Source organism: Bombina bombina, chromosome 5 (assembly GCF_027579735.1).
Source record: "Bombina bombina isolate aBomBom1 chromosome 5, aBomBom1.pri, whole genome shotgun sequence".
NCBI lineage: Eukaryota > Metazoa > Chordata > Amphibia > Anura > Bombinatoridae > Bombina > Bombina bombina.
This window is the reverse complement of record NC_069503.1, coordinates 1085643920-1085665622: the sequence shown is the minus strand read 5'-3', so window position 1 is coordinate 1085665622 and position 21703 is coordinate 1085643920. Positions and strand designations below refer to the sequence as shown.

The window sequence follows — 21703 nt, the reverse complement described above, 5'->3', positions numbered from 1 at the left end:
ATTGCTATTGTGGTAGTTTTTGGTGAGCGCGTTTTTGCTTTTATTTTAGATTGACCTTGTACAGATTTTGGATTGCTTATGTAAACCCTGCATTTATATTGATGTCACCTCATTCATGACATTGTACCTGCTTTGTGAGACGCTCTGTGGCATGTGGTACATGTAGACATTGCCCTTGGAATTTTCAGACCAGTGTCTTGCCATTCTGATAGACGGACAGGCAATAAAATGATCTCTGCAAAATGTAGATAGAAACATTGTTTATTTCACTCCCCAGCAATGCTGATAGTCAGTTGGCCTAACCCTGCTACACGCTACATAGTGATATCTTAAAGGGGTATGAAAGTCAAAATTACATTTTTATGGTTCAGACAGAGCATGCAATTTTAAGAAACTTTTAAATTTATTTCTATTATCAAGTTCACTTTGTTCTCTTAGTATCCCTTATTGAAAAGCATACCTAGGACAAACAGCAATGCACTACTGGGAGCAAGCTGTAGATTGGTTGCCTTGTGCATATGCCTTTTGTCATTAGCTCATATGTGTTCAGCTTGCTCCCAGTACTGCATTACTACTCTGGAGCTGACTTTAACTTTGTGTTTATTGTTTAACACTCTGTGCAGGGTTTACACACAAATCTACAAACAATAGTGCCATCTTACACTGCTCTAAGTAACACATCAAAGCATTTTCCTTTTGCACTTTTTTTGTCCTTTTAAATCAGTGAAGGAATTAATTTACATCTGGTTCTATTTATTACAAAGAATATAAAATAAATACATATAACAGGGTCTTCGTGCTGCTCTTGATTTGCAGTAATTTGTAAGCAATACAAACAAAACTACAAGTTTAATTGTAATGCAGTGTCTGTCTATCCATTTATCTATCTGGATATCCATCCATCTGTCTCTCCATCCATCTATCCAACCGTCTGTCTATCTATCCATGTTTCTGTCTATCTATCCGTGTTTCTGTCTATCTCCCTCTAGGTACATTATTTAAAGATCTTACAATGCAGAGTTTTGTGACCTCCATATATTTATGAGGATTTCACTCTTTATACAAATGTATTGCTTTTGAATATGGGGCAAACAATAAAGCGGGGGTTGGTGGGTTACTTCTATTGTAGAGGGGGGTTCTTGTAATTTTTTTATTTGTAAAAGCGCTGTATTAACTTTAGGGCAATGCCCTACAAAAGGCCCTTTTAAGAACTATTTTAATTTATATTTAGTGTTACATTTAGGTTTTTTGTTTTGTTTATGTAAATATGTAAATATTTATGTGTATGGCCTTAGCTTCTACAGTAAGTATTAGGTTATGGCAGTTTAGCGGTCATTATTTAAATGATTTGAATAGTCATGTACAATGCATATCATTCAAAGTATTGTATATATCTATAGAGTAAAAGGTATTTAATGTTGCATTCTATTATTTTAAACATAAACATACATTTTCAAATATATATTTATGCTTCAAATAATAAAGACAGCAAGCAACAATAAATCCTTTCTAAGGTATCTACAATACTTTAAATAATCTACATTGTATATGACAATGCATATTTTGTCAAGGAGATGTCATAAATGTGGGTTGACTGACAAAACCTCACCAACCTAGCCAGGCTCTTGGAACTGAAAAGAGGGCTGATCGAGCAGGGTGCAGGGGATCAAGTCGCACTTTTAGAATGTTGTCGGCAATTTGATAAAGCACCATGGGATATCACTTGTTTTGGGAGTGCTACATTTTGGGAGGAATGGGGACACTTGAATTGCGGTCAGGCGCTCAGTTCCATGAGTCCAGCGATGTTTTGCCGGCCCTTCGGCATTAAAAGACGTAGCTCCTATAATTATATTGGGGAGGTTTACTATAAGCGTTCAGGGGGAGTTAGCAGAGTGTGATAGGGGGAGTAGGCTGCACTTTGATTCGGACATATCAACACCTCATCTGAGGTAGTTAGTGTAGGTGTAGTAAAACTTACGTCCCACAGCGATACTTGGAGTGTGCCTACACTGAAACTATTGTTAGTTTCAGTGAGCACACTGTCTGTGCTGTGCAGGCACACTTAAAATAGCCCCCCCGACACAGCAAAATGCTGATGAGCTATGTTGTCGGTGATGAGGTTGGTGACATCATGCTCCCATTGACTTTTATGGGAGAGACATCACCGCCCCCCACAACTGCTCAGCCACCTTCCTATTTTTAGAAAAGTCGAGATTTTCTAAAAAAAAGGGTGATGTTTTGAATATCGGGACTTAAGTGAGCTAAAAGAGACTACATCTTGAGTAGAACCATTATTTTGTACAAGCATGGCCTTTTTTCCAGTTGTTTTTCCTTGTTTAGCAAATCTCAGCATCTTTTTTGTTTATGGAAATTATTGTGGGTTAACCCTAACAAATAATATATTTCCTAAAAATGTCCAGGGTCTGATTTAGGTAAGGTTAAAGGATACCCTCTAGCTGCTGTTCTCCCTTCTGTATGGCTCTTTTGAGTTGTGGCCAACTTGTTTGTCCACCAGCAGAACTCCCCAAAACAGATATTTTAAATTTTGCTTTTTCTAAGGGCCACAAAAACTATGGCACACATTCTTAGTTTTGCTTTTTTCCCCCAGGTGCCAGTAAAACTAGTGCAGAGGGTCACATGTGGCCCATGGGCCATCCCCGTGTTATAGCATTTTATTATTGCACTATTTCTTGCATATAACTATGCTTTTAACCCATGCAAAGTCAGCTCCAGAGCAGCAATACACTACTGGGAGCTAGCTAAAGACATCTGGTGAGCCAATGAAAATAGACAACTGTGTGTAGCCACCAATCACCAGCTAGCATTGCTACTGCTGAGGATATGCACATTTTATTTTCAACAAAGAATATCAAGAGAACAAAATAAATTTCATAATATACATGAACTTAAAAGTGTCTAAAAAAGCTCTATGTGAATCATGCACATTTCATTTTGACTTTCCTTTCCCTCTAAGGGAGACATACATCATGCATCTCAGGTCTCATTGCTAAATGAAAGGTAACCAGAGCAAGCCCTGTTTTCTCTATTGCAACAAGTGGTCACAGGCCATTACCGCTGTCAGTTATGGAATGGATCATTTCACTTACCTAGTAGAGTTTTCTAAGCCTCTTGAAAACCCAGCATAGTCATCTGTTGAGTGCTCTAAAGAATAAAACCACACAGCCGCGTCCTGGACAAGTGGATTCATCTCTTCTCCTCCTAAGGAATTCTGAAGAGCCTGGTAAAATAATGTCTTGCTATTGCCTCTTCCTTCACTCTCTTCAAATCTCTAATGGAAAGAACATTTTTGACATAGTTTACAATGTATAATCTGTCTTAAAAACAGGAACCAAGACAGGTTTTATAAACACATCAGCCAACATCCTCTGTATGTTTTCTTCTGTGTCTACTGTCTTGAGATTAGCTGGATTCATACAGAGAGTATTTTTTTACTAGATTGGTGTAATATTGTATAATCAATTTGTTTCTGGTGCATTACTCCATGGCAAGATCAATATCTTTGAAATAGATTATTTTAGGAATATGTATGAAGGTAGAAGCTTGTCAAATGTAGATGCCATTCATCCAAGACAATTGAATATGTATTAAAAAATGCTTTTTAACATATATCGGAACCAAAAATATATATATTAAAAAAAAAAGGTTATCTTAAAAATATGTATGAATGTGGTACCTAGTCAAGTTTTAGAAGATATTTATTCATGACTATTGAAAAAATATATAATAAAAGGAAAACTGTCCACTACTAATTATCTAAACCAAAATAACAATAAAAAAAATATAAATGATATATAATAAATATTCAGACTCAGGGACTTTATACCATTTTCTATGCTAAGAAAAAGAACCAGGCAAGTTAATATGCATAGTAAATTTGCTAAGAATATTTTATTTTTATTGTCTAGAGTATATTATTGTCATATATAAAAGTCACATGTATTTATTTTCTGCACATAGTTTAAACACTTAGGGCTAGATTACAAGTGGAACGTTAATTTATCGCACACCCGCAAATGGGTAAATTTGCCCGTTGGCAGGCGCAATAAATAACCAGCTATTAAAAGTAGATGGTTATTGCTACCACAAGCTCAGATCTCTTGTTAATTTTCAGAAATTACCCCAAATGCCTCCAAAATAGAGGGTCTTTTAGATTTTTATGAAAAAAAATGTAACCTTTTTTTATCCCATAAAAAACAACTGCTCTAGGCAGAAGTGGGGTGTTAGAAAAAAAAAACGGCACTGAAAAGTGCCTATACATTGCTGTCTATGGGGACTGTCAGTTCCCTGTAAATAACAGAATTTATGCTTACCTGATAAATTACTTTCTCCAACGGTGAGTCCGGTCCACTGCGTCATCCTTACTTGTGGGAATATCTCTTCCCCAACAGGAAATGGCAAAGAGTCCCAGCAAAGCTGGCCATATAGTCCCTCCTAGGCTCCGCCCACCCCAGTCATTCGACCGATGGACAGGAGGAAAAAATAGGAGAAACTATAGGGTGCCGTGGTGACTGTAGTTAGAGAAAATAATTCATCAAACCTGATTAAAAAACCAGGGCGGGCCGTGGATCGGACACACCATTGGAGAAAGTAATTTATCAGGTAAGCATAAATTCTGTTTTCTCCAACATTGGTGTGTCCGGTCCACGGCGTCATCCTTACTTGTGGGAACCAATACCAAAGCTTTAGGACACGGATGAAGGGAGGGAGCAAATCAGGTTACCTAAACAGAAGGCACCACGGCTTGCAAAACCTTTCTCCCAAAAATAGCCTCCGAAGAAGCAAAAGTATCAAATTTGTAAAATTTGGCAAAAGTGTGCAGTGAAGACCAAGTCGCTGCCTTACATATCTGATCAACAGAAGCCTCGTTCTTGAAGGCCCATGTGGAAGCCACAGCCCTAGTAGAGTGAGCTGTGATTCTTTCAGGAGGCTGCCGTCCGGCAGTCTCGTAAGCCAATCGGATGATGCTTTTAAGCCAAAAGGAAAGAGAGATAGAAGTCGCTTTTTGACCTCTCCTCTTACCAGAATAGACGACAAACAGAAAAGATGTTTGTCTGAACTCTTTTGTAGCTTCTAAATAGAATTTTAGAGCACGGACTACATCTAAATTGTGTAGCAAACGTTCCTTCTTTGAAACTGGATTCGGACACAAAGAAGGTACAACTATCTCCTGGTTAATATTTTTGTTGGAAACAACCTTTGGAAGAAAACCAGGCTTAGTACGCAAAACAACCTTATCTGAATGGAATACCAGATAGGGCGGAGTACACTGCAGAGCAGATAGCTCAGAAACTCTTCTAGCAGAAGAAATAGCAACCAAGAACAAAACTTTCCAAGATAACAACTTAATATCTATGGAATGTAAAGGTTCAAACGGAACCCCTTGGAGAACTGAAAGAACTAGATTTAAACTCCAGGGAGGAGTCAAAGGTCTGTAAACAGGCTTGATCCTAACCAGAGCCTGAACAAATGCTTGAACATCTGGCACAGCTGCCAGTCGTTTGTGTAGTAAGACAGATAAAGCAGAAATCTGTCCCTTTAGAGAACTCGCTGATAATCCTTTATCCAAACCTTCTTGTAGAAAGGAAAGGATCTTAGGAATTTTGATCTTATTCCATGGGAATCCCTTGGATTCACACCAGCAGATATATCTTTTCCATATTTTATGGTAAATTTTTCTAGTTACCGGTTTTCTGGCTTGAACCAGAGTATCTATCACAGAATCTGAAAACCCACGCTTTGATAGAATCAAGCGTTCAATTTCCAAGCCGTCAGCTGGAGGGAGACCAGATTTGGATGTTCGAATGGACCCTGTACAAGAAGGTCCTGTCTCAAAGGTAGCTTCCATGGTGGAGCCGATGACATATTCACCAGGTCTGCATACCAAGTCCTGCGTGGCCACGAAGGAGCTATCAAGATCACCGAGGCCCTCTCCTACTTGATCCTGGCTACCAGCCTGGGAATGAGAGGAAACGGTGGAAACACATAAGCTAGGTTGAAGGACCAAGGCGCTACTAGTGCATCCACTAGAGTCGCCTTGGGATCCCTGGATCTGGACCCGTAGCAAGGAACCTTGAAGTTCTGACGAGACGCCATCAGATCCATGTCTGGAATGCCCCATAATTGAGTTAATTGGGCAAAGATCTCCGGGTGAAGTTCCCACTCCCCCGGATGGAATGTCTGACGACTCAGATAATCCGCCTCCCAGTTTTCCACTCCTGGGATGTGGATCGCAGATAGGTGGCAGGAGTGATCCTCTGCCCATTCTATTATTTTGGTCACTTCTCTCATCGCCAGGGAACTCCTTGTTCCCCCCTGATGATTGATATAAGCAACAGTCGTCATGTTGTCTGATTGGAATCTTATGAATCTGGCCTTTGCTAGTTGAGGCCAAGCCCTGAGAGCATTGAATATCGCTCTTAGTTCCAGAATGTTTATCGGGAGGAGAGACTCTTCCCGAGACCAAAGTCCCTGAGCTTTCAGGGATTCCCAGACCGCGCCCCAGCCCACTAGACTGGCGTCGGTCGTGACGATGACCCACTCTGGTCTGCGAAAGCTCATTCCCTGAGACAGGTGGACCAGGGTTAGCCACCAACGGAGTGAGTCTCTGGTCTTCTGATCTACTTGAATCACTGGAGACAAGTCTGTATAGTCCCCATTCCACTGTTTCAGCATGCACAGTTGTAATGGTCTTAGATGAATTCACGCAAAAGGAACTATGTCCATTGCTGCAACCATCAACCCTACTACTTCCATGCACTGAGCTACGGAAGGACGAGGAATAGAATGAAGAACTTGACAAGCATTTAGAAGTTTTGACTTTCTGACTTCTGTCAGGAAAATCCTCATTTCTAAAGAATCTATTATTGTTCCCAAGAAGGGAACTCTTGTCGACGGAGACAGGGAACTTTTTTCTATGTTCACCTTCCATCCGTGAGATCTGAGAAAGGCCAGAACGATGTCTGTGTAAGCCTTTGCCTTTGAAAGAGACAACGCTTGTATTAGAATGTCGTCCAAGTACGGTACTACTGCAATGCCCCTTGGTCTCAGAACCGCTAGAAGGGGCCCGAGTACCTTTGTGAAAATCCTTGGAGCAGTGGCTAACCCGAATGGGAGGGCCACAAACTGGTAATGTTTGTCCAGAAAGGCGAACCTTAGGAACTGATGATGTTCTTTGTGGATAGGAATATGAAGATACGCATCCTTTAGATCCACGGTAGTCATAAATTGACCTTCGGGATTGTAGGTAGAATCGTTCGAATGGTTTCCATTTTGAACGATGGTATTCTGAGAAATTTGTTTAGGATCTTTAAATCCAGAATTGGTCTGAAAGTTCCCTCTTTCTTGGGAACTACAAACAGATTTGAGTAAAATCCCATTCCTTGTTCCGCAGATGGAACTGGGTGTATCACTCCCATCTTTAACAGGTCTTCTACACAATGTAAGAATGCCTGTCTCTATATTTGGTTTGAGGATAAGTGAGACATGTGGAACCTTCCCCTTGGGGGTAGTTCCTTGAATTCCAGAAGATAACCCTGAGAAACTATTTCTAGTGTCCAGGGATCCTGAACATCTCTTGCCCAAGCCTGAGCAAAGAGAGAGAGTCTGCCCCCTACTAGATCCGGTCCCGGATCGGGGGCTACTCCTTCATGCTGTTTTGTTAGCAGCAACAGGCTTCTGGGCCTGCTTACCCTTGTTCCAGCCTTGCATCGGTTTCCAGGCTGGTTTGGTTTGTGAAGCATTACCCTCTTGCTTAGAGGATGCAGAATTAGAGGCCGGTCCGTTCCTGAAGTTACGAAAGGAACGAAAATTAGACTTATTCTTGGCTTTGAAAGGCCTATCTTGTGGGAGGGCGGGGCCCTTTCCCCCAGTGATGTCTGAGATAATCTCTTTCAATTCTGGCCCAAAGAGAGTTTTACCCTTGAAGGGAATATTAAGCAATTTTGTCTTGGATGATACATCCGCTGACCAAGACTTTAGCCAAAGCACTCTGCGCGCCACAATTGCAAACCCTGAATTTTTCGCTGCTAATCTAGCTAATTGCAAAGCGGCATCTAAAATAATAGAATTAGCCAACTTAAGTGCGTGAACTCTGTCCATAACTTCCTCATATTGAGTCTCTCTACTGAGCGACTTTTCTAGTTCCTCGAACCAGAACCACGCTGCTGTAGTGACAGGAACAATGCACGAAATGGGTTGCAGAAGGTAACCTTGCTGTACAAAAATCTTTTTAAGCAAACCCTCCAATTTTTTATCCATAGGATCTTTTTTAGCAGTTGAGGCCGGGTTTGAACTCACAACCTTTGGGTTAAGAGGCATTAGACTTAAGCACTATGCCACAGCAACCGTATTTGCATAATTTTTCTGGAATGACCAGGTTGTCACAATCATCCAGAGTAGATAACACCTCCTTATGCAACGGCAAAGAGAATGACTGGGGTGGGCAGAGCCTAGGAGGGACTATATGGCCAGCTTTGCTGGGACTCTTTGCCATTTCCTGTTGGGGAAGAGATATTCCCACAAGTAAGGATGATGCCGTGGACCGGAAACACCAATGTTGGAGAAATATATGTTTATATACAAATATATTTATGTGTTAAAATGTGCATATAATATGTGTGTGTGTGTATATATATATTTATGAAAAAATAAACCATGCAAAGTCTTATCTGCGTAAAAATTATTATACCTACTATAAAAAGAATTCTAAATAATCCTTAGAATATATATATATATATATATATATATACATATTACTGTATCTATAATATTTTTTTATCATTTTTATTATATATATATATATATAATATTTTTATTTTATATATATATATATATATATATATATATATATATATATATATATATATATATATATATACACACACACAAAGAACCCGTGAGTCTCAAGGCATTAAAAACAAGTAATTTATTTAAAAAAACAATTGATTCCAAGGGAGTCATTAAAAAAAAACATAGTTAAAAATATGTCATGACACAAAGTGGTATACATCTTACGTGTTTCGGCAGGAAAGACACAGCCTTGCTCATAGACACAATGTTGAAATGTGAATTGAGAACTTAAATTGCCCTCAATCAGTTCAACAATAGTTACAAGCTGTATGTCTTAAATAATACCTACACTAAAGTCTAAGGGGGATATTTATCAAGCCGTCAACTGCAAATACGCCGGAATTCTGCAGCGTAATTATGGTGAGCTTGATTCAACCTAGTTATCAAAGCCTACAGACCAGCAAAAGTTGAGATTTGTGACGTAACATACGATCCGCCGGTCTCAATCCGACGTAGATCGATGCTTACGTCATTACAGATGTTCTGAATACACATTCGGCTCTTTTGACACTTTTTTAAAGTTATCAAATAGTTAACAGGTACGCTCGCGGCTATTGCGGCCCAGCGTACCTGGTTTTCAATCCGCCACCCTGGAGGCCGTGGATTCCATAGAAATCAATGGGAGTGTGAAAGCAGTGAAAGCTTATGCTCGATGCTGCCAGATATCCCATTGATTTATATGTTAGAAAACAAGTAACGTTTACACCTAACACCCTACTATAAACCCCAAGTCTAAACACCCCTAATCTGCCTCTCCGACATCGCCGCCACCTAAATAAAATGTATTAACCCCTATTCCGCCGCTCCCCGACCTCGCCGCAACCTAAATAAAAGTATTAACCCCTATCCCGCCGCCACTAAATAAACGTATTAACCCCTAAACCTCTGGCCTCCCACATCACTACCACCAACCAAACCTATTAACCCCTAAACTGTCAGCCCCCCACATCGCCATAAACTAAAGTAAGCTAGTAACCCCTAAACCGAACAACCCGCTAACTTTAAATTAAAATTACAACATCTTCAAATAAATTAAAACTTAACTGTATAATTAAATTAAACTATTTTTAAACTATTAATTAACCTACCCTATTATACTAAAATTACATTAAACTACCAATTAAATTATCTAAATTACATATTAAAAAACCCTAACCCTACTCAAATTATTTAAATATACTATTTAACCTTATTACAAATTAATAAATTAGAAGAACAAATAAACGCTAAGTTACAAAAATAAAAAACACTAAATTACGAAAACAAACCACATTATCAAAAATAAAAAAGAATTACACCTAATCTAATAGCCATATCAAAATAATTCCAATCAGCTCTTTTACCTGTAATAAAAAATACAAACACCCCCCAACAGTAAAACCCACCACCCAACCAACCAACCCCCCCAAATAAAAACCCTATCTAAAAAAAACTAAGCTCCCTATTGCCCTGAAAAGGGCATTTGTATGGGCATTGCCCTGAAAAGGGCATTTGGCTCTTTTACCTGCCCAAACCCATCAAAAACCCTTAAATAAACCTAACACTAACCCCCGATGATCCACTTACAGTTATTGAAGTCACACTTGAAGGATCCATCCAGCCGGCAAGAAGTCTTCATCCAGGTGGCAAGAAGTCTTCATCTGGGCGGGCTCTTCCATCTTCATCCAGCCGGCGTAGTCCTCATCGAGACGGCATCTTCTATCTTCATCCATCCGGCGCGGAGCGGGTCCATCCTGAAGACATCCGGCATGGAGCTCCTCTTCAATACGGTCGCCGCCGTAAACTGGAATTTAAATGCAAATGACGTCATCCAAGATGGCGTCCCTTGCATTCCTATTGGCTGAAAGGTTCTAATCAGCCAATAGGATTAGAGCAGCTAAAATCCTATAAGCTGAGCGCTCTTGTAAAGCCAAATAATAGCAGACAGAAAACAGGCACAGAGGCTGATGCGTTTCGCACCCCCTAGTGGCGCTTATTCATAGACAAAGCTATTACACTTAGTAAGCCCTCTTTATAGGCACAACCTGCATATAATAGGCTAGAAATCAGCCAATGAAGGGTGAATAATAAACTATGAAATGGTGAGCAGGTTAACTCTACAGAGGTGGGCTGTAAAGTGTGAAAAAACAGATCCATATAGTTACATATAATGCATAATAAATATATAATATATATATAATAACTATTATAAATATAAACAGCAAGCTATTCAAGAAATTCTATACTATTAACCTTGGATTAACCCTATTTGCCTTTTCTCTTTAATTCAAGAATTATTATATCTAGTCAATACAATTGAAAAAATATATAAAATATTTGACACACACCAAATTACCACAAAGGTACGCTTTAAAAAGAGAGATCCTGGAATAAGGTAAGGGAACTATCCTCACGAACCAAAAGGGGAAAAAACATGGCATGGAGCCATGGGATTGCATATGAACCAAGGCAGAAAAATCAACAAATATACTTTGAGATTAGTTATCAATGAAATAGTTGATGTCACACTCCCTATTCATACCCATAGGGAGTCTAGTTTTTAATTTTAACATCCAATACAATTCCTTTTTCTCTAAGATCTTATATCTATTCCCACCACTAATAGGTATAATTGGTTGGTCAATGATTTTAATATCTGCTTTGTTAGTGAAGTGGTACCCATTAAAGTGGTTAGCCACAGCAGAATCCTTGTTATCATTTTTGACATCTCTAATGTGTTCCCCAAACCTTTTCCTAATTTCTCTTTATGTTTGAACTGTATATAGACTCTGGCATATATTACAGGTGAGAAGGTAAATTACAAATGTGGTGCCACAGTTCGCATAGAAGTCTATCTCAAACTGCTGTTTAGTCGAACTGCTTACAAAATTACTGCCCAATGACACGTTAGCGCACATTAGGCAGTTTCATTTCCCACATGTAAAATTACCTTTCTTATAAAACCAATTTTGTTTTGAACTCTTATTACGAAGTACCATGCTGGGGGAGAGACTCTGGGCAAGAGTTCTTGCTTTTTTAGGAACAAATTTTACATTTTCTACATATAGTTTTAAGATGTCATCTCCTAGGAGGCTGTGCATGTGTTTCCCAAGTATCTTTATGATGGCATTATACTGCTGAGAATATTCAGTTGTAAATACTATTGAATTCTTAAATGTAGAATCTGCATTGGTGTCACACAGTTTGTCGCTTTCACCTATATTTTTGGTATAAGTTTTTATTTCCTTGCGGCATTTTTCTAGAGGACTTTTTTATAGCCTCTATTAATAAGTCTATTTTGTAATTCTATCGGCTGGATATCATACACTACATCCGATTTAGTATTTCTCCTTAGCCTAATAAATTGGCCTTTGGGTATGGCTTTGATGAGATGGCAAGGATGTTGGGAAGTGGCATGTAGTATAGTGTTACCCGCCGTAGGCTTCCAAAATGTTTTAGTAACAATTTCATTGTTATAAATCTGTAGAGTCAGATCAAGGTAATTGATACAATTTTAAACAACTTTACAATTTACTTCTATTATTGAATTTGCTTCCTTCTCTTGATATCCTTTGCTGAAAGGTTTATATAGGAAAGCCCAGTAGCAGGAAATAACCTTGGTTCTAGCTGCTGATTGGTGGCTGCATATATATACCGATTGTCATTGGCTCACCCATATGTTCAGTTAGAAATCAGTAGTGCATTGCTGCTCCTTCAACAAATGATACCAAGAGAATGAAGCAAATTTTATAATATAAACAAACTGGAAAGTTGTTTAAAATTGTATGTTCTACCTAAATCATGAAATATTTTTTTTGTCTCTTTAAGTGAAATGAAAATATAATAAGTACTGCTGTTAAACAATGAAAATGGCTGATAGTGATTGTGCCAACAAATGAAATGGCTGATCAGCATCAGTTAACAGATTATTATCAAACAATAGATTGTGATCAAGCCTATAGTTCTATACAAGCAGTAGAACATTTCATTTTTCACTGTATGCCCCTTTAATTAAATATTAGTTTCAGGTGTATTTGTTTATTTGCTGAGTAGCCTTGGCGATCTCACTGTAGTCACTAAACCCACAAGTTATAAGATCAGAAAACAAAACATAAATTTCTAATCTTTGCACCTTATAATGAATGTAAGTCTAATGCTATTTACAATTGAAAAAAATCTAGGTTTGACTTTTAATCCCTGTCAAACAAGAATCCATATTTTCTTCCTGTTTATTCTAAGTGATTTCTTGAGTTTTTGGCAGGTTAAGGAGAAGGTACAGCAAAACAAAAGAGATGGCTAAGATGGTTAAATGAAAACCAGTGGCTGATCTAGCGGGTACACAAGATACTGCAAATCCCCCCCCCCCCACTCTTTTAGGCTGCACACCCACTGTGTGACCCACAATTAGCAACAGGTAAGATGTTCCATTAGGCACGTGTGTGTGTGTGTGTGGTTGAACTGAGTTTAGGGTAAAACTTGTCTCTGCCACGATTACTCCTTGAAACATGGGACTGACTAGCCATGTTACCGGACACCTAATCCCTCCCCGATACATGCGTGCATGTTTAAGTGTGCATGTGCGTGTGTGTGTCTGTGTATATGCATGTGTGTGTATGCATATGTGTTTTTGTGAGTGTCTGCAGGTGTGTTTGTGTGTATATGCATATGTGTTTTTGTGAGTGTATGCAGGTGTGTGTGTGTGTGAGTGTATGCAGGTGTGTGTGTGAGTGTATGCAGGTGTGTGTGTAAGTGTATGCATATGTGTTTTTGTGAGTGTATGCAGGTGTGTGTAAGTGCATGCATATGTGTTTTTGTGAGTGTATGCAGGTGTGTGTGTGTGTGTGAGTGTATGCAGGTGTACGTCCGAGTATATGCATATGTGTTTTTGTGAGTTTATGCATGTGTGTTTATGAGTGTAAGAAGGTGTGTGTGTGTGAGAGTGTATGTATGTGTGTGTTTGTGAGTGTGTCTGTGTATAAGCATATGTGTCGGTGTATTCATATGTGTTTTAGTGAGTGTATGCAGGTGTGTGTGTGTATGAGTGTAAGAAGGTGTGTGTGTGTGTGAGTGTATGCATATGTGTTTTTGTCAGTGTATGCAGGTGTGTGTGAGTGTGTGCAGGTGTGTGTCTGAGTGTATGCATATGTATTTTTGTCAGTGTATGCAGGTGTGTGTGAGTGTATGCAGCTGTGCGTCTGAGTGTATACTTATGAGTTTTTGTAAGTGTATGCAGGTGTGTGTGTGAGTGTATGCATATGTGTTTTTGTGAGTATATGCAGGTGTGTGTGTATGAGTGTTAGAAGGTGTGTGTGTGATTGTATGCATATGTGTGTTTGTGAGTGTATGCAGGTGTGTGTGTCTGTGTATAAGCATATGCGTCTGTGTATGCATATGTGTCTGTGTATGCATATGTGTTTTTTTGTGAGTGTATGCAGGTTTGTGTGTATGAGTGTAAGAAGGTGTGTGTGAGTGTATGCATATGTGTGTTTGTGAGTGTATGCAGGTGTGTGTGTGTGTTTGTGTATAAGCATATGTGTCTGTGTATTTATATGTGGTTTTGTGAGTGTATGCATTTGTGTGTTTGTGAGTGTTTGCAGGTGTGTGTTCTCATATATTGTTTGAACTATTGCAATAAGCTACATATGAACTTCATTTAAAACGTAGCTGACAAAGTTAGAACGTGCAGAAGTCTGTTACTTTAAAGATATTTATGACAACCAGAGGGTTAACTAAAAATTTTAAAAAAATAGAGCTTAGTCTAGAGAAGCAAAGAGAACATATATTTGCATATTTTATATCAGGTTGGATAAAAATCTAAAAGTTATTCATCCGGAAATTGTTTATAAATATATAGCAAGATGCTGTAACATTCACGGCTTTAATATTACATGTTTTTTTGGTAAATTAATTCCATTAATTCCATTCACAATGTCATGCTCTGCCAGAGGTTTTTGTCAGATTATTTTGGACAATCTTTTAGATATAATCACATATTTGGTTAGATTACGAGTGGTGCGCAGTTTGCTCGCTTTGTAAGTAGCGCGTATATTACAAGTTGAAAGTAATCGCGTTCGCTCAAGTACTATTGAATTTAACATGCATGGGGAAAGCACGACTTCAGAGCTCTGTTACTGTTACCCTCAACTAAAAAGTTGAGCAAAACACATAAAAAATACATTTAAAAGTACAGTTACACTCATAATAACACAACCTAATAAAAATATTTAATAAACATATTGCATAAAGAAGTTATAAGGGCTCAAAAATATGATGTTTCGGGTGTGATGTTTTTCTAATAGCCAGACCCCCACTACAAAAAGCATTGGAAATCCAAATGTGCATTTAGTCCCTTTGGATGCATAGTATCCAAATTAAAAATCCACTGGGACTCTTTTTGTAGCAGGCGCTGTGCCTTACCCTGTCACCCCCTCTTGCAGGAATGGGTACATGATCTATAATATTATATCTTAGATCAGAGACGTGTTTACTGGCCACAAAATGCCTAGCCACGGGCTAGTCAGACTCGCCCTTCTCTATGGCTCTGCAGATTGCTGACCGGTGGTTAGCCATCCTGGTCCTAAGATCATCCTGGGTCTTACCCACATAAAGCCTACCACACGGACAGTGTAAGAGATAGACAATGAAACTGGTCATACAAGTACATTTGGATTCCCAATGCTTTTTGTAGTGGGGGTCTGGCTATCATTCATCTTCATATTAGTATGTCTGCTTTGTCATAGATTTCTTTGCTTCCTTGTTTCATATGGCAGTCTTTATCCCTAGTAATGTTTCTCATACAGGGAGTGCAGAATTATTAGGCAAGTTGTATTTTTGAGGGTTAATTTTATTATTGAACAACAACCATGTTCTCAATGAACCCAAAAAACTCATTAATATCAAAGCTGAATAGTTATGGAAGTAGTTTTTAGTTTGTTTTTAGTTATAGCTATTTTAGGGGGATATCTGTGTGTGCAGGTGACTATTACTGTGCATAATTATTAGGCAACTTAACAAAAAACAAATATATACCCATTTCAATTATTTATTTTTACCAGTGAAACCAATATAACATCTCAACATTCACAAATATACATTTCTGACATTCAAAAACAAAACAAAAACAAATCAGTGACCAATATAGCCACCTTTCTTTGCAAGGACACTCAAAAGCCTGCCATCCATGGATTCTGTCAGTGTTTTGATCTGTTCACCATCAACATTGCGTGCAGCAGCAACCACAGCCTCCCAGACACTGTTCAGAGAGGTGTACTGTTTTCCCTCCTTGTAAATCTCACATTTGATGATGGACCACAGGTTCTCAATGGAGTTCAGATCAGGTGAACAAGGAGGCCATGTCATTAGATTTTCTTCTTTTATACCCTTTCTTGCCAGCCACGCTGTGGAGTACTTGGACGCGTGTGATGGAGCATTGTCCTGCATGAAAATCATGTTTTTTTTGAAGGATGCAGACTTCTTCCTGTACCACTGCTTGAAGAAGGTGTCTTCCAGAAACTGGCAGTAGGACTGGGAGTTGAGCTTGACTCCATCCTCAACCCGAAAAGGCCCCACAAGCTCATCTTTGATGATACCAGCCCAAACCAGTACTCCACCTCCACCTTGCTGGCGTCTGAGTCGGACTGGAGCTCTCTGCCCTTTACCAATCCAGCCACGGGCCCATCCATCTGGCCCATCAAGACTCACTCTCATTTCATCAGTCCATAAAACCTTAGAAAAATCAGTCTTGAGATATTTCTTGGCCCAGTCTTGACGTTTCAGCTTGTGTGTCTTGTTCAGTGGTGGTCGTCTTTCAGCCTTTCTTACCTTGGCCATGTCTCTTAGCATTGCACACCTTGTGCTTTTGGGCACTCCAGTGATGTTGCAGCTCTGAAATATGGCCAAACTGGTGGCAAGTGGCATCTTGGCAGCTGCACGCTTGACTTTTCTCAGTTCATGGGCAGTTATTTTGCACCTTGGTTTTTCCACACGCTTCTTGCGACCCTGTTGACTATTTTGAATGAAACGCTTGATTGTTCGATGATCACGCTTCAGAAGCTTTGCAATTTTAAGAGTGCTGCATCCCTCTGCAAGATATCTCACTATTTTTTACTTTTCTGAGCCGGTCAAGTCCTTCTTTTGACCCATTTTGCCAAAGGAAAGGAAGTTGCCTAATAATTATGCACACCTGATATAGGGTGTTGATGTCATTTGACCACACCCCTTCTCATTACAGATATGTATATGTGTGTGTGTTTACGTACATATGTATGTATTTATAGGTGTATATATGTATTTACAGACATATATACACATATAAACACATAAATACATATGTATATATATATATATATATATATATATATATATATATATATATATATATACTGTAAGTGCATTGGAGCTCTTGCAGTCAGATAGATGAAAACATGTAAAATCATATGTATGCACTATTCATATTTAATAAAGTATTATACTGTGTATTTACTGTAAATAGTTCACATTCCAATGTTTTTCACATAGAGGAATATTTTCTAAGTATTTATAAATAGATATTCCTATATATCTGTATATATCTATAACTATATATAATCATCTATTTCTTTCATGTAATTAGCAAGAGTCCATGAGCTAGTGACGTATGGGATATACATTCCTACCAGGAGGGGCAAAGTTTCCCAAACCTCAAAATGCCTATAAATACACCCCTCACCACACCCACAATTCAGTTTTTACAAACTTTGCCTCCCATGGAGGTGGTGAAGAAAGTTTGTGCTAGATTCTACGTTGATATGCGCTTCGCAGCAGGCTGGAGCCCGGTTTTCCTCTCAGAGTGCAGTGAATGTCAGAGGGATGTGAAGAGAGTATTGCCTATTTGAATACAATGGTCTTACTCTAGGGGATCTATTTCATAGGTTCTCTGTTATCGGTCGTAGAGATTTCTTCTCCTACCTCCCTTTTCATATCGACGATATACTCTTATATACCATTACCTCTACTCATTCTCGTTTCAGTACTGGTTTGGCTGTCTACTATATGTAGATGAGTGTCTTAGGGTAAGTAAGTCTTATTTTATTATGACACTCTATCTTTATATGTAAAGTTCTAAATATATGTGTTTAAACTTATATTTGCCATGATTCAGGATAATCAGTATTCCTTATTTCAGACAGTCAGTTTCATTATTTGGGATAATGCATATGAAATATTTTTTTTTCTTACCTTAAAAGAATTTTTTTCAATTGACTTTTTTCCCTGTGGGCTGTTAGGCTCGCGGGGGCTGAAAAATGCGGACTTTTTTGGCGCAAAAATTTTGTCATTTCCGGCGCCCTAATTAACGCCAGAAGTTTGTTCATGGTTGCGTCATTTTTTTGACGTTCAGCCGTTTTTTTGCGCCAAAATTGTGGGCGTCGTTTTCGGCGTCTAAGGATGTCGAGTCATACTTGGCGCCAATAATGTGGGCGTCTTTCTTGGCGCCAAAAAATGTGGGCGTCATTCTTGTCTCCACCTTTTTTTCACATTATTTCAGTCTCATTTTTCATTGCTTCTGGTTGCTAGAGGCTTGTTCATTTGGCATTTTTTCCCATTCCTGAAACTGTCATTTAAGGAATTTGATAATTTTGCTTTATATGTTGTTTTTTCTATTACATATTGCAAGATGTCTCAACTTGACCCTGGATCAGAATCTACTTCTGGAAAGACGCTGCCTGATGCTGGTTCTACCAAAGTTAAGTGCATCTGTTGTAAACTTTTGGTAACTGTTCCTCCGGCTGTTGTTTCTGATAACTGTCATGATAAACTTTCTAATGCAGATTGTGTTTCCATTAGTAATAATCCATTACCTGTTGTTGTTCCTTCAACATCTAATGTTCAGGATGTTCCTGTTAATGTAAAAGAATTTGTTTCTAAATCTATTAGGAAGGCTCTGTCTGTTATTCCTCCTTCCAGTAAACGTAAAAGGTCTTTTAAAACTTCTCATATTTCAGATGAATTTTTAAGTGACCGTCATCATTCTGACTTATCTGTTTCTGATGAGGATCTATCTGGTTCAGAAGATTCTGCCTCAGATATTGACACTGATAAATCTTCATATTTATTTAATATGGAGTTTATTCGTTCTTTACTTAAAGAACTGTTAATTGCATTAGATATGGAGGAGTCTAGTCCTCTTGATACTAAATCTACTAAGCGTTTAAATTCGGTTTTCAAACCTCATGTAGTTATTCCTGAAGTTTTTCCAGTTCCTGATGCTATTTCAGAAGTAATTTCTAGGGAATGGAATAGTCTGGGTACTTCATTTACTCCTTCTCAAAGGTTTAAGAAATTGTACCCTGTGCCATCTGATAGATTAGAGTTTTGGGATAAAATCCCTAAAGTTGATGGGGCTATTTCTACTCTTGCTAAACGTACTTCTATTCCTACGGCGGATAGTACTTCCTTTAAGGATCTTTTAGATAGGAAGCTTGAATCCTTTCTAAGGAGAGCTTATTTATGTTCAGGTAATCTTCTTAGACCTGCTATTTCTTTGGCTGATGTTGCTGCAGCTTCCACTTTCTGGTTGGAGGCTTTAGCGCAACAAGTGTCAGACCATAATGCTTATAGCATTGTTAAACTTCTTCAACATGCTAATAACTTTATTTGTGATGCCATTTTTGATATCATTAGAATTGATGTCAGGTATATGTCTTTAGCTATTTTAGCTAGAAAAGCTTTATGGCTTAAATCTTGGAATGCAGATATGACTTCTAAGTCAACTTTGCTTTCTCTTTCTTTCCAAGGTAATAAATTATTTGGATCACAGTTGGATTCTATAATTTCAACTGTTACTGGGGGGAAAGGAACCTTTTTGCCTCAGGACAAAAAATCTAAAGGTAAATATAGGGCTGCTAATCGTTTTCGTTCCTTTCGTCAGAATAAAGAACAGAAGCCTGACCCTTCCCCTAAAGGAACGGTTTCCGTTTGGAAACCTTCTCCAGTCTGGAATAAATCCAAGCCTTTTAGAAAGTCAAAACCAGCTCCCAAATCCGCATGAAGGTGCGGCCCTCATTCCAGCACAGCTGGTAGGGGGCAGGTTGAGATTTTTCAAAGATATTTGGATCAATTCGATTCACAGTCTTTGGATTCAGAACATTGTTTCACAAGGGTACAGAATAGGTTTCAAGGTAAGGCCGCCTGTGAGAAGATTTTTTTCTCTCATGCATTCCAGTAAACCCAGTGAAGGCTCAGGCGTTTCTGAAATGTGTTTCAGACCTAGAGTTGGCTGGGGTATTTGTGCCAGTTTCAGTTCTGGAACGGGGTCTAGGGTTTTACTCAAATCTATTCATTGTACCAAAGAAGGAGAATTCCTTCAGACCAGTTCTGGATCTAAAAATATTGAATCGTTATGTAAGGATACCAACATTCAAAATGGTGACTATAAGGACTATTCTGCCTTTTGTTCAGCAAGGGCATTATATGTCCACAATAGATTTACAGGATGCATATCTTCATATTTCAATTCATCCAGATCACGGTGCCCTTCTCTCTGTAATCAGAGAACAGGGTATTGCGGTATTTCCTTATTTGGACAATATCTTGGTACTTGCTCAGTCTTTACATTCTGCAGAATCTCATACGAATCAACTTGTGTTGTTTCTTCAAAAACATGGTTGGAGGATCAATTTACCAAAGAGTTCTTTGATTCCTCAGACAAAGGTAACCTTTTTGGGCTTTCAAATAGATTCAGTGTCCATGACTTTGTCTCTAACAGAAAAGAGACGTCTGAAGTTGGTTTCAGCTTGTCAAAACCTCAGTCTCAATCATTCCCTTCGGTAGCTTTTTGCATGGAAATTCTAGGTCTCATGACTACTGCCTCTTCAGCTTTGTATGCTGAACCAGTGGTGCAGGGATTATACAAAGATATCACAAATAATATCCTTAAATCCCAATGTTCGATCTTCTCTGACTTGGTGGTTGAATCACCATCGTCTAAATCAAGGGGCCTCTTTTGTTCGTCCAACCTGGACTGTAATCTCATCAGATGCGAGTCTTTCAGGTTGGGGAGCTGTATGGGGATCTCTGACAGCGCAGGGGGTTTGGGAATCTCAGGAGGCGAGATTACCAATCAATATTTTGGAACTCTGTGCGATTTTCAGAGCTCTTCAGTTCTGGCCTCTTCTGAAGAGAGAGTCGTTTATTTGTTTTCAGACAGACAATGTCACATCCGTGGCGTATGTCAGTCCTCAAGCTATGAAAGAAGTATCTCGGATACTTGTATGGGCGGAATCCAGCTCCTGTCTAATTTCTGCAGTTCACATCCCAGGTGTAGACAATTGGGAAGCGGATTATCTCAGTCGCCAGACGTTACATCCGGGTGAATGGTCTCTTCACCCAGAGGTATTTCTTCAGATTGTTCAAATCTGGGGACTTCCAGAAATAGATCTGATGGCCTCTCATCTAAACAAGAAACTTCCCAGGTATCTGTCCAGATCCAGGGATCCTCAGGCAGAAGCAGTGGACACGTTGTCGCTTCCTTGGAATTATCATCCTGCCTATATCTTTCCGCCTCTAGTTCTTCTTCCAAGAGTGATTTCCAAAATTCTAATGGAACGTTCATTTGTACTGCTGGTGGCTCCAGCATGGCCTCACAGGTTTTGGTATGCGGATCTCATTCGGATGGCCAGTTGCCAACCTTGGACACTTCCGTTAAGACCAGACCTTCTATCTCAAGGCCCATTTTTCCATCAGGATCTCAAATCATTAAATTTGAAGGTATGGAAATTGAACGCTTGATTCTTAGTCATAGAGGTTTCTCTGATTCAGTAATTAATACTATGTTACAGGCTCGTAAATCTGTGTCTAGGAAGATTTATTATCGAGTCTG

At 38.9% G+C, this 21703-nt stretch overlaps 1 protein-coding gene across 1 annotated transcript in view; it reads right to left on the bottom strand.

Annotated features, from left to right (window-relative positions):
* Positions 1-21703, bottom strand: part of TG (thyroglobulin) — a 535242-nt gene that overhangs the window by 8706 nt on the left and 504833 nt on the right. Inside the window, exons 44-45 of the mRNA XM_053715949.1 lie at positions 3108-3289; positions 128-235 (exon numbers count right to left, since the gene is read on the bottom strand). Coding sequence (XP_053571924.1) covers positions 128-235; positions 3108-3289 — 290 coding nt within the window. The remainder of the gene's footprint in view (positions 1-127; positions 236-3107; positions 3290-21703) is intronic.